Source organism: Belonocnema kinseyi, chromosome 4 (genome assembly GCF_010883055.1).
Source record: "Belonocnema kinseyi isolate 2016_QV_RU_SX_M_011 chromosome 4, B_treatae_v1, whole genome shotgun sequence".
NCBI lineage: Eukaryota > Metazoa > Arthropoda > Insecta > Hymenoptera > Cynipidae > Belonocnema > Belonocnema kinseyi.
The window spans coordinates 115478913-115493047 of NC_046660.1; the positions used below are offsets into that span (position 1 = coordinate 115478913).

The 14135-nt window shown below is 37.6% G+C and overlaps 1 protein-coding gene across 2 annotated transcripts in view; it reads right to left on the reverse strand.

The window, feature by feature from the left end:
• Positions 1 to 14135, reverse strand: part of LOC117171831 — a 186813-nt gene that overhangs the window by 121612 nt on the left and 51066 nt on the right. For both annotated transcript variants that reach the window (XM_033359461.1, XM_033359462.1), the window contains exon 2: positions 10397 to 10590. In XM_033359461.1, coding sequence (XP_033215352.1) covers positions 10397 to 10590 — 194 coding nt within the window. The remainder of the gene's footprint in view (positions 1 to 10396; positions 10591 to 14135) is intronic.

Below are 14135 nucleotides of genomic sequence, written 5' to 3' on the forward strand. Positions count from 1 at the left end.
GTAAAACCATAACCGGAGCATACTATTCATCATTATTGGACCGATTGAAAATCGAAATCGCCGAAAAACGACCGCATTTGAAGAAGAAAAAACCGCTTCATCTTCACGACAATGCGCCTGTTCATTCATGCTTAGTTGCACAAGCAAAATTGCAAGAAATCGGCTTCGAATTCGTTCCTCAGCCACCGTATTCACCAGACCTAGCCCCCAGAGACTATTACTTGTTCCCTAACCTGAAGAGATGGCTCACCGGTAAGCGGTTTTACTCAAATGAGGAACTCATAGCTGAAACTGAGGCGTATTTTGGATACCTTCCGATCGAATACTTTTCAGGCGGTATCAAAAAGTTAGAAGATCGTTCGATTCGCTGTATCGACCTAAAAGGAGAGTATGTTGAAAAATAAAACCGACTTTGGCCAAAAAAACGTCTCCGTATTTCATTTTTCAGGGACTTATCAGACTGTCTAGTATACTATAGCGGACAAACTTATGCAGATATCACGCGACGATGAGAGTCTACACTTTGACCTTGACCCTGACCTCGCGCCCGTTTAAAGGTCACGGCCGCTCAGGTCGGGTAAGTGAAGTCAATTTTTAGCGTTAACGAAAAGCATTACCTAAGGGGTTTTTGAGGTCACCAAGGCTGAACCTGTATGTGATGAATGTGATTTTTGTTTTGACCTTTGGGATAACCTTGAGGATAAGGTAAACTTTTTTACAATAAAAAGCTTCATTTTGTCACCGGCAATTGAAAGAAGGGAAATCGTACAATTAAATATGTATTTAGGTAATAAGTCGAATTCTACGATGAAGGTCACTTTAAGGTCATTTAAGCTGATACGAGGTCTACTTACCCTTGGGAAGAGAAGCTTTCAAAATTTGTTTGAAACGAATAAAGTTATTAAGTTCAATAAACTACATGCAGTTGTGACGTTCAACACGACCTTGACAATGCCCTTTGAGATCACTTCGATCAAGCACCCCAAAGGGAATATAAGCTACCACGCCCATGCCGTTGTTCCAGGGTAATGATAAAAGTAAATCAAACTTTTATAAAAAAAGTGTTTTATTTTTATCAAATCCTGTGATGCAAATGTAAAAGTCTTTGACTATTCACTTAAGAACTCGAAAATACAGCTTTCTATTAAAAAGTGATTAAGCTTAAAATGACCTCGATGGTCATTGTCAAAGTTGTGTTGAATGTCATTACTGTATGTGTCTTGCTGAACTTAATAACTTTGGTCGTTACGAAGGGCATATGACAAAGACACGACTGCGTCCGGGGGTTGCGGATAGAGGGTCCCTATACTCAGGGTTTCTGATTAATATGGTTACACTCATTAATAAGGAGTCGCGGATAATTGTCCAGGGATTGTCTCAAAAGAATAATTCCCAAGAGGAGGAGTAACAACCGTGCCGACAGTTCAATGATACCTAGGTGAGGTGCTTTATACGGTGAAGATGGGATACCGGGCGACCTTTCAGTGTATGCAGCCTTATCCTTGTCGTATATATCCACGTATAAACAATCTTTGTTGCCAGAAACACCCAGAGCTTTCGCATGTTTCGCATCAGTCATTGCGAAATCAACGTGCGTTCCTCTTAAAAACTGGACACCCAGTAGGCACGCCATTTTAGAGCGTAATTGGAACGTCCTAAAATCGTGTCTTGGATCTACAAGTTAAAAGACGTCATTTAAATGTTTTAAAAACTGTCCTAAGTCAGTCCAAATAATGTTCTAAAAACGTTTTATGTTCGAAACACGTCTTTAAAACGTCTCTGGAACATTTTATGTTTAAGGAACGTTATATGGACTGACTTAGGACATTTTAGAGCCGTTCTAAAGATGTTATTTAACGCGTGTGCCCACTGGGCATATATGCGGAGCGCTTCCCCAAACGCTACTTAAGTGAACTTCAGAGGAAAATAAGGAAGCATTATAGAGACAAACCGCGGAATGCAGGCACCTTCTGAGATATGAAAGTGATTTCAGGACAAGGAGGAACATTAAGGGGTAATTCTAGTAACTACCCATGAAAAAACGCTATCTTTCTGAATTTTTCATGATATTATTGATAAAGATATTGATGTAGGATTTCTTAGGCTTAATAAATGCAACCTTAAAATAGAATGAATATGTTTTTTATTCATTTTATACATTTTTTATACATAAAAACGTCATTCAAACGCAACATCTCCAAAAGTAGGTAGCTACGTCTTATTGAAATTTTTTTTAAATAGGGCCATTTGAAATGGAAAAATTAAACAGTTTTAGATAAGTATGGTAATGGTTATGGCCCCTATACATTTTTTTAATATACGTGAAAAAATAACAAAATGGCGGTCAAAAAACAAAAAGAACCAAATCGTGGTTTTGCTCACCGTTTCTCTTAAGAAAATATATATAAAAATCCAAATTTTATAATAAACTGCACAGAGGACATCGCCAGGACCTACCTACCTTTCGAATAATTGCGTTTGACTGACGTTTATGTGTAGAAAAAGTGTATAAAATGAATAAAAAAAAATTTTTATTGTGTTTCAAGATTGAATTTAGAAGGCTTAACAAATCCTACAGTAATATCTTTATCAATAATCTCATAAAAATTTCACAAAGAGTAAATGGATTGCTCTCTTCGTGAGAATATCTCGGAGGAGTCCGATGTCTAGACCATCAATTGTTCAGTTTATGATGCTACAAGAGCTTGGGCTGATTTAAATCGAAGGCTAAAACCGACGATGGATCGAAAGACGAAATGACGCTTGCATTATACAAACAAAAAGATTAGATGGGGAAGATAGAATGCTTCCCACGTTCAGTGTGTGATTCACTACATAACATCTTATAGACCGTTCACTGAAAAGGTTCGAAAGTTTGCGCAAGTACTGAGGATCTTCATCAAGCACTGAGCAACTCAAAGCTGCTGAAAATCTAGCAGCATTTCGTTGACAAAATACGGGGTTTATTTAACGCAACGCGGAGAATATAAAAGAGGGAGATATGGATCAAGGAGGATTAACAGTCTCTTGCTGACCCATCGCACCTCTTCAGCGTTCCCCTGTTTCTGTCAAAAATTCACCCAAACCCCACGAAGTAGAGACTTTTTGGAGAAATGTATACAAGATAATCGCATCCGCTTCAAGGAGTTTTGCGACAAGCTTATAACATCTGAAGAAAAAAGCCCATTAATCACTAGCGAAGAAGTAAAAAAAGCACTTAGGGGCACGAAGAACTTTCTCGCGGCAGTACCAGATGGTATCAAGAACTCCCCGTGGAAGAAGTTTATTTCTACGTTATAACATCTGGCCCGCATATTAAACTTATATTTAAATTCGAAAACGCCCATTCCGCATTGGTTGGGGTCAGGACGCCCTCTACTCCTAACAAAAAATACATCTTGTTCAACCCAGATAATTACAGGCAAATAACTTGTTTAAGCACAGTATAAGATTTGTACAGCTATCCTAAAAAACAGGATTATTTCAAGAATTGAGCCTGAATAGAGAGAGAAGTACGAAGAACGTGGCTCGAAAAATGGTATAGCAGGCGGCCGAAAGAACCTGCTAATTAACTGGTGCATCTGCAAATTCGTAGCAGCCTATCAGCGCGTCCTGCCAATGGCCTGGATTGACTACCGGAAAGCTTTCGATGCAACCTTTAATTGACATATCATCTGTCTGTTTAAAAGTTTGGAAGGTTCATCCTCACATTGTGAGATGCATGGAGAGATTGATGCCCCTTTGGGAAATTAGGTATACTATCTCATTTGAAAAATATTGTGTGACAACGAACGATGTCACCTTCCGGAGGGGCGTCTTTCAGGGTATCGACATGAGCCCTCCGCTTTTTTGCATCACACTTCTGTGTCTATCACTTGCAGTTAGAAGTTCTTCTAGATAACTCTGTGACGACACTCATCACCGCGAATATAAGGCCACTCATGTATTTTCTATGGATGACCTACAGATCTAGGCTTTTGGTATAAGCAAACTTCAGAGTGCTTTAAATATCGTCAAGCAGTACACTGGGAGAGGTTGGAATGGACTTTGGATTGGACCCTGGACTTGTAGTTATTAATGTTATTAGACATTCTGATAAGGGAGAGACCTGTACATACCTGGGCATGCTTCAAAGCCGCATCCAGGACGTAACATCAATAAGGGAGTCTCTTTGAAGTGGATAAAAGCATCTTCCTTAAAAGATTTGGTCTTCAAATCTGTCGACGTTGAACTAGATATATGAGACTAAAATGGTTGCCGTCCCAGGTCTACTCTACTCCTTTGGGTTTGTTCAATGGACATAGGTCGAGCTTATATCTCTTGATATCGCTATACGTAAGATCATGTATATGCATAAAAGCTTGCATATAAATTCGTCTATGCCGACATTATACATTTCACGCCGTCAAGGCGAATTAAGACTTCTGAATCTCCAATGCCCTCATGACCGAATTGTTCTAAGTAAAGCTTACATCGCTGCAAAAAGCAGAGTTCCCTTTGAAAAATTATTTGGAAACCACGAGATGATTGCCAACGGAGCGTTCCTTTACAAAACCGCAGAGCAGGCGGCCGAGAAGCTTGGCCTAAATTTTAACAGCAGAAGTGAGAAAAGTGCATTACTCTGTCTAGACTCACAGTTCTAAAAGCTGAAGTAAAGAAAGCAGAGGCAGAAAAATTCCATCAGCAGCTAATTGACAAGAAAGTGCACGAAAACTTTCACAGAAATGTAGAAGAACAGTCCTTGCCAAGAGAGAAAATTTTTTCTGTTTCAGATCATCAGGGCTTAATTCAAGTCAAGAAGTTCCCAGCGATAGGTGTTGAGCATGTCGTGCACATACCCTAACAGTGCTTTATTACCATCTTTGTTAATCTTATGGTTTTGGCCGCGACGTTGGTCCTCCTGACGAACCTGGTTTAAGAGGGTGCAAGGATAAGATATGTGGGTTGAATAAATAGGGGGATTGGGATATATATGTCTTAATGATATAATAGGAATACTTATGAGCGCATTATGGTTTTGTATAGCATTGAACCAACTGAGTTGGACACTCAACAACACGTCCTGTGGGTTCAAAGAAGAGGTAGGAGTGGCTGAGTCTCAACTCACTCACCTCCTGTATATGGCCGACATGAAGGTATACCACCGAATGTTCCACGAATGGATAACGCAAATATTTCAAAACGGTACTAATATCTCACTTTGCGACCATATCTGTAGAGTCGACCTGTGAACTTTCTCAAAACCAGTGTGATTGTCGGCTCTATATAGACGGGCTTCACGGCACTTATAGCCGCGAATAATGACAAATGAGGAAGCAGAGCATAAAGTTATGAAAACGCGACTGACACTAACGAATCTACTAATCACTTTCCCCATTTTGTGACCGTGTTTAGTAGCGAAGTACCAGGCCATGAGTATCTGTGGGTGAAAGGTGGACCAATATAATAATAATTTACCGAAGGTGTTCCGCGTTGATGTCGCGGTAGGGCTTGAGCTCTCCTCTCATGACTTTGACGGCAATGTTGGCGGTAGCATTGTTACTGACAGGGTTTCCCATGCCAAATAGGTTGATATCGAAGAACAGGGGGACTAAGTAGAACACCAAAACCCATCAATGTAAAATGGAGAATATATTAAAGATTTTGAAACGCTTGTCGCTTCCCGAGGACCTTCGAGGCGCACCTGGAGCCACAGCTGGGGGCCACAGCGTGCGGGACGGTGGCGATGGTGAGCTGCGAGATAGTCAGGCAGATATCACTAATCGAACAGCTGGCCAGCAAGAGCATCTGCGACAAACGGTTAGCAGTGGAACATCAACTGTACCTGCTGAGGATTCTTTGGCTAGCGCTAGCTATTTGCAGCCAACCACCGCGACAGAAATACTATGGAAGAGCATCAATTGGAATACCACAATGAAACAGGAATTGGTGCGTCTCTATTATGAAAGTGCGAAGTTTGAAACTAACAAGGAAAAAGGATACAATTTAAGAACAAAATTTGCTGCAAAGTATCCTAATACACAAAAAGTCGCACTAAGAGATCTTATCGCTAAGGTGATAGACATCAGTACTAATCTACATGTTACAGAAGACCGAGCAATGGAGATTAAACAACAGGTTGATTTGGCGTGGAAAAACGACGGTAATGAACATCAATTAGAGAAAGGCGCGTCAAACAGTTAAGCAGGAGCAATTGATGTTCTATCTCAACCTATTGATGATCCAACTTCACCACATCCTCCAGAGGTGGATGACTTCTTACAACCAGAGGCAGAATCAGAGGTTCAGCAACCAAAAAAGCGACGAAAATGGACATACCAAATGAACAGAGATGTTACGCGCCTTTATTTTTTGGCAGAGAAATGTACGCAAAATGTGAGGAGAGAACATCATAGACGCTTCTTACTTAAATAACCAGAGGTAGCCACAAAAATAAATGAGCAGAATCTGTCAGATAAAAAACGCTCAATATCTGTAAACAGACTGCTTTTGGTTGTTGAAATAGCTGCTCTAAAAATGGAAGTGGAACGGCAGCTTCCTATTGATCAGCTCGCCTTGGAAGATGTGGATAACGAAGACTTGATTGATGCTGAAGGCATAGGTGCTAGCGATAATGAACATCATGCACCGGATCTATTAGAAACACATCCGGATATTACTAACGATGATGTGGACAGCGAAATCTCAGAAGAACTACAACACCTGGAAAGGAATTTTGGACATGCTTTACTAGAGTTAAGATATGTAGAACCAACACTAAGGCATTCTCTGCCCAAAATGAACATCACAAATGATCCGAGTGCACTAATAGCTTATCACGACAGCAAGGTTTTACCTACGTGTTTGAACGTAGAACAAAATGCGTTAGGGGTGCAAACTCTTCTATAATGTGCAGCTGTGGCAACCGTTAGAACGCTGGGCCGGAAAACTACGCCTGCAAATGCAGTTTTTGTCCCAGAAAGGGATCGAGATCCACCATAGAAGATCAGGTTGCATATGGATGTCAGAAAAGTAAGGTGCAAATTGGGTCGATTAACTCAATATAAAAAAGTAAATAGAACCAGAAAGCTGATTAACCATGTTACTAAAATCATCCACCCTCGGCACATCGAGACATTAACACCAGCAATATTGGATGAAATTTTAGACTCTCAACGACAGAGACTTGATGTTCTTACTGCTAAACTGCGTCGGTACAAAAAAAGTAATTTACGAAGGCAACAAAACCAAAACTTTCAGACAGATGAAAGAAGGTTCTATCGTGAACTGAGAGTAAAGCCAAATAACAACCAAGGCACCGAAGTCCCTTAATTGGAAGATATGACTAACCACTGGCCGGTTGTTTGGGGAAAAATGAACAGATGCAATTTGAACACTGCGTGGTTCAAACTGGAAGAAACAAGGGCAACCAAAAGCCCAGAAATGCATCGGACAAACATCACAGTTTTGGATGTTTTAGTGGTCTTGAAGAGGGCAAGTAATTGGAAAATTCTAGGTCCGGACATGGTGCACAACTACTGGTACAAGTATCTGACGATTGTGCATCTTGCGTTGGCAAGGTGTTTTCAGAAGATCATTGAACACCCAGATTAGATGCCAGGTTTTATGCTCCAAGGTACTACGTATATGATACCAAAAAAAACAGACGCTCAAATTCCATCTGACTTTCGACCGATAGCCCTTCTTCCAACAATTTATGAATATCCTACAGCTATCATTGCAGATAAGGTATATTCTCATTGCGACGAGAATGACATTCTTACAGAAGAAGAAAAAGGATGTTGTAAAAACTCACAAGGCTGTAAAGATCTAGTCATCATAGACGTTGTACCATGACTCAAGCTCGTAAGCATCAAAAGAACTTACACATGGCAAACATTGACTGCAAGCGTTTCCTTCCGTGCCGCATGACTATATGCTTGAAGTCTTATAACTTTAAAAAATCTGACCACGCCTTATTGACTTTCTAAGCTATGCAATTAGGCTCTAGGGTACAAGAATCAAGTATTTTGATCATGGGCAACCAAGAATAACAAGATCAATACGCTTTACGAGGGGTATATTTCAAGGAGACTCGTTCAGCGCACTATGGTTCTGTTCATGGGTTCAGAATTCATGATAATGAGGATGGTCATCAAGTGACCCATCTTCTTTACATGGATGACCTGAAGCTGTACGCTAGCTCAGGCCAGAAACTGCAGCAAGTGATCGATGTCACAAAGCAGTTTACCAATGATAATTAGGGACCGCAGAGTTAGATAACGAGTTCGAAAATTACATCGAGGCAATGGCTGCAGGGGAATAATATAAATATCTGGGTATTCTTGAATCTAAGGGTATTCAACATACGATAGTTAAGACAAGCCTAATGACTGCTTTGACTACGAGACTCAGATTAATTATAAAGAGTTTTCTCAACTGAGCAAACAAAATCAGGGCGATCAACACATATGCCCTCCCTGTCCTCACGTACTCCTTCGGGCTCATCAAATGGTCTAACACCGACCTTAAAAAGTTAAACAGAATTGTTCGCGTAGAAATGACGAAGCACCGAATACACCACAGAAATTCAGCGATTAAAAGGGTAGTTTTACCACGACATTGAGGGGGTAGGGGCTTTGTAGATGTCAAAAAACTGTGTGAGTCACAACTTATACAGTTACGAGACTATTTTAACAGCAAACGAAATGTTGCGCTTTACAGAACCATCTGTCAAGCGGATCTTGAATACACGCCTTTAAATTTGTCCTCAGATAGGGCCTTGAATATGAGGGTAGAAACCATAGAGGAATTAGAAATGCAATGGAGGCAGAAACCCATCCATAGCGAGCACCCCAACACGTTAGATCAAAATGAAGTGGATAGTGACGCATCTAATATTTGGCTAAGAAAGGGTGTTCTGTATCCTGAGACGGAAGGATTCGTTATTACAATACAGGACAAGGTTGTCAGCACCAGGAATTATCGCAAAAACGTGTTACATCAAGACGTGGTTGACCGGTGCCGATTATGTGGAGATACCAACGAATCCATCGAGCACATTATTGATGGCTGTCACGTAATGGCTCAGAGAGAATATATGCACAGACATAATGATGTAGCGGGCATTATACATCAACAACTTGTCCTAAACCTAGGACTCTTAAAAGAATGGGTGCTCTTATATAGATACATTCCAATGTCCGTTTTAGAAAGCGAAGATTACATCTTATATTGGGATGTTACTATCCAAACGGATCTTTGCATCATGGCCAATCGACCTGACATCGTGATGCGAGTAAAAAAGGTGGAAGAGTCTATATTATCGTCATTGCTTGTCCGCTTAAACGAAATTTGCAGTCAACCTATACAACCAAGATCTAGAAGCATAGCGAGTTAAGGAATAAAGTAAAGACCATATGGAGAAATGTGAATCATGCATCTATTCATCCCATTGTGATTTCGGCTACAGGTAATGTGCTCGCAAGATGCACTGAACATCTGGAACATTTAGGAGTCATTAGGGTATTGGCATCAGCTCAGAAGGCGGATGGTAGGTCTAAGAAAGCATCCAGAGGTGACTGTTGTTACCTCCAATGCTCGTGATCGCTCGTAATTGTATACCTACAAACTCATCGCAGGAGGTTGCAAGCATCGTATTAAATTATTTGAATTAACTTATAACATTCCAATCTCATCAGTCACTTGACTTAGTCCGTGGCTGTGATGTATAACCGGGATCACCCCAGTAAAATTTTAATAAAACATAAAATAATAATAATAACTGTTGTCATGTCTGACGCTAACGGCCGCTGTTCAAGTAGAACAGCGGAAAAATACGAACTCCAAACTACACCAACCGATTAAGTTTGTTCCTACAACATCATTGCAAAAGATTTCAAACATCATATTAAGTCAAATTATAACATCCTCATCTCATCAGTTACTTGACTTACTTTGTGGCTATGATGAAAACCCGAGTTCACCCGAGAACAAGTTAAAAAAAATAATAAACGTAATACATCGTTAGTAGGGGAAAGAAGGAGGAAGGGAGGAAAATGAATGTGTTTTAGAAAATGGAAAACTATTTGTACATCTAAAGGTCAGATATCTATTCAGGCCAGTTCACAATGAAAAAGACTTTTCCAAAAACTTATTAATTTTTTTTATCTTAGAACCTTGGATCATTTTTCAGTTCTATTTATTGACACAGCATCCTAAAATACTTGAGTCACCCTTTTAATGTCCCTTGACAATTTGAAATTTGCATGCTTTGAACTTGTAAAAACCCGTCCTTTCTGACTCTATTTCCATGCCTCTTATGTCCATCTCGCGTATCCTTTCCCTCGTTTTTTCCCCTACTTTCGAGTCTCCTCAGAAATTGCCGATGGTAAAGTCAAACGGACGACAAAATTACCTCGGAGTGAAGATAAGAGGTGGTTCGGCGAGACCTGATCTGAAGAGAATGCACTTATCAAGAAGATCAAACAAGTATTCGATTGGATCGATTGGCTCGTCGACCAAGAGGTGACCAATCAGGAAATTGAAAAGCTCGAAGATCTTCCGCTCACTTAAGTATGCATGTGCTCGTTGTTGCGCATTCATCCTGTACTGCAATAGAGTGGATTAATTAAAAGTAAAGTAAAGGAGAAACGGAATTTTTTAAATACAACATAAAAAGAATACGATGCCGGATACACAATTGTTAAAGTTCAATTAAATTTAATCTCTTACGTTTTCTGGTGATAGGAACTACACTTTTTCGCGAGGTTGATATTTAATTTCTTACGAGACAAATTTTTTTAGTTTTTTCTTAAACAAAGTATCATGGCATGTAATTCGGTAAGCGCCTTAAGTGCAGATAAAAGTTTTTTTGTACACTTACGTTCATTATTATTTATATACTTTCACAATTTCAATCCGAAAATTTCGCTGATTAATCAGCTACATAAGTATGTTAGCAATCAGTGTTCATTTTCGGACAAATTTGCGAAATTTCACTTGTGAGTAATTAGCTTCACTGATTCGGCAACGTATAAACAATGTTTGCAGTCCGTGACATAATCATAGCTGATTTAGATTTAGAGAGTCATCATATTGTTAACCGTAATCATATAAGCCTTTTTTAAAGGATGATACAGGAAACTAAATAGTTTTAAATTATGATGCCGTTTCTATTCGTAATCAGAATTGAATTATAATACTTATAACATTCACATCCTAATGAGGAGGTATTGGCTTTATGTAAAAGTACACAGTGTCGGTTTTCATCAAATCTCCACGTTTTGAAACCCCCTGAGTCAGAAAAATCGATTTTTACAAAGGTGCCTGCCTGTCCGTAGTCTATAGTCTGTAGTCTGTAGTCTGTGGTCTGTAGTCCGTAATCTGTATCCTGTAGGCACGATAACTTTCGAAAGATTGTTCAGATTAAATTTGGCTTTAGAAGACTTTTTTAAGGCTTAAAAAGAAAGAACGAGTCAGCTATTTTGGATGAAAATTTCAAAAGGGAGCGCATTTTCAAAATATTCGATATTTTTTTTCAAGATTTAACAATTCTATGCACGGCTATTTATAGAACAGGAAAACTGGAACAATTTATCTACATCACTTTTTTCGATAAGCCTGAAAGGATTAGAAATTTGTCATTATTCACTTTTCGATAGGACGCATAGTTTTTTTAGTCGTAAAAAACAACATTGAACAAAACAAAATTAAAGGTTTGAACAAACGACTCAACCTATGAAAAAAATAAACAGACAAAAAACATAATAGACGAACCAAATTAAAAGACATAAGTTGTTTAACCAAGAAATATCTACAAGTTTGTTCTAAACTCTGGTGATAAAAATATATTAAAAGTATAAGATAAACTTGTTGGAAAAAGGACTCAAGATACAATAACATTTTATTTAACAACATTTTTTGACTTATTAACATCTACATTTAATATAAACAAATTAAATTTATGAAGAAACGACACAAGTTGCAGTAAAATGTTTAATAATAATTTTTATTGTAATAGAATGCGGATTTTTTAATGACAAAAATAAGACAATAAAAATACTTTTTCTCCAATACTAATGCATATTATGAATGGTAATAATATAAATTTATTGAAATGATATACATTTTTCAGGGTGGCTAAGTATAAAATTTAATGCAAAATAAGAAAAAAATACTAAAGTAATCATTAAAAAGAAGATTTGTACTTTATTTTGCAATATCTGAATGAACAGCTCCAGACCGACATACAGAAATAAATATAATATACATTTGATATAATAGAGTTGAACATAATGTACAAAAGTCTGCATTTTCGACCTTTTGGTGTCTACATAAGCTGCGTGAGAGGAGAAGCCGATCGAATAAGATATAGAGGTCCCCTATCAGCATTGAAGTATAATATAAGGAAAAAAGTGTAAATAATTTCTATCCATAGAATGCTTGAATATTATCAAATTTTGTTGGTTAATAAGTTCAAATTTTAAATAGTTTCCATTCAAATTAGTGAAACTTTTTTTAAATTTACATACAGTCTTGGTAATAGAAAGGAAAAATTCTACGTGCATAAAAATGTATTAAATAGACTTATAAGACATTCAGAACGTAAAAATAACTAAAAAATTTAATAAAAAAGATCAAACTTCAATGGTTGACCTCTAAAGCACATCCGATTCGAAATTTTTTTGATTGAAAACATTTTTAAATAGTGCATAAAAAACTTTAATGAAGTTCAGGGAACCAATGTTTTTTGACGCAATACTGCCTTATTAGGATGTAAGAAGATACAGGCATAACGAACCTTGAAAGCTCAGTTCCCAACGTGATTTTTTAAATGCAAAGACAAAACAGCATAATCTTTGAGCCAAATTGAGAGTATTATCTATCTGCAACAAGAATTGAACCGCTGGCGATCAAAAGGGTACAATAGCAAAATACGCATTTTGTGTGTTTAACTCGCCATAAGTTCTACAATAATAGGAATTTCGTAATAAAAATTTCAGAAAATATGCACCATTATATAAAAAAAAACTGACGGTATTTATAAAATTTTTAAAGAATTTTTACTAAACGTTTATAAAGATTATCATTCTTCTCATAGCAGAAATTGATATTGGAAGCTATAAACGTTGCGGGAGTCGAACGAATTTACAGGAAATTAAAATTAAAGGTCATCTAAACTTTTTCTAAGATTCAAGAAAATTTTTTGGAAAATGATAGGTAATTATGTTTTATAGTTTTAATGTCAAAATTGATTTAAGATCTTAGCGCTGTCCCGGACACGGTTTAGTGGCCGGCTTGATCTTCCAATCGGCCGCTGTTATACAGACGTTGATATTGCACGGTGATTTAGCACGTGTCCGGGTCAACTCTGAGATCTTAAATCAATTTTGAATTTAAAACTATAAAACATAATTTCCTGATGTTTTCCAAAAAACTTTCTTGAATACTAACAAAAGTTTAGGTGACTGTTAATTTGAATTTCCTGAAAATTCTTTCGACTACCGAAGCTTTTAAAGCTTCCAACATCTAATTTACGCCATATTTTGTGCATGTTTTCTGAAATTTTGATTACAAAATTCCTATTATTGTAGAACTTATGGCGAGTTGAACACAAAAACTCGTATTTTGCGATTGCAGAAAAAAGTAAAATTTTCTTAATTATTTCGAAAACTAATAAAGTCATCACATTTATTTATAGCACTAAAAATATGCGCAATAAAATTTCCTATTGAAATGTATTGTAAACAAATTAAAATTTGACATGAAAAAATGTAACCCAGGGACCAACTAAAACGAAGACGTTTCGGGCGTATCACCTTTTAATCGCTAGCGGTTCAATTATATCTACTTGTCAACATTTATCCACGCTATGTTAGGTATGGTTGCCATGTAAATTTAGGCTTTCTTTTTTTGATAATGCAAAGAATTCAATTTGAACCACTTTGAAAATTTCTCGTAACAAAATTTACACGCTTGTGACTGTTTGCCTACATGCATGATATAGAAACGAAGCGTTCTGTGCAGCAGTATTATGTTTTTGTATATGCCTGTGTATTATAGTTCCTAAGTTATATTAAATCACCCTTATAATTTAAAGGAATGTATCATCGTAGTGTACGCCAACGGTACACACATACGCACACAGCCACATA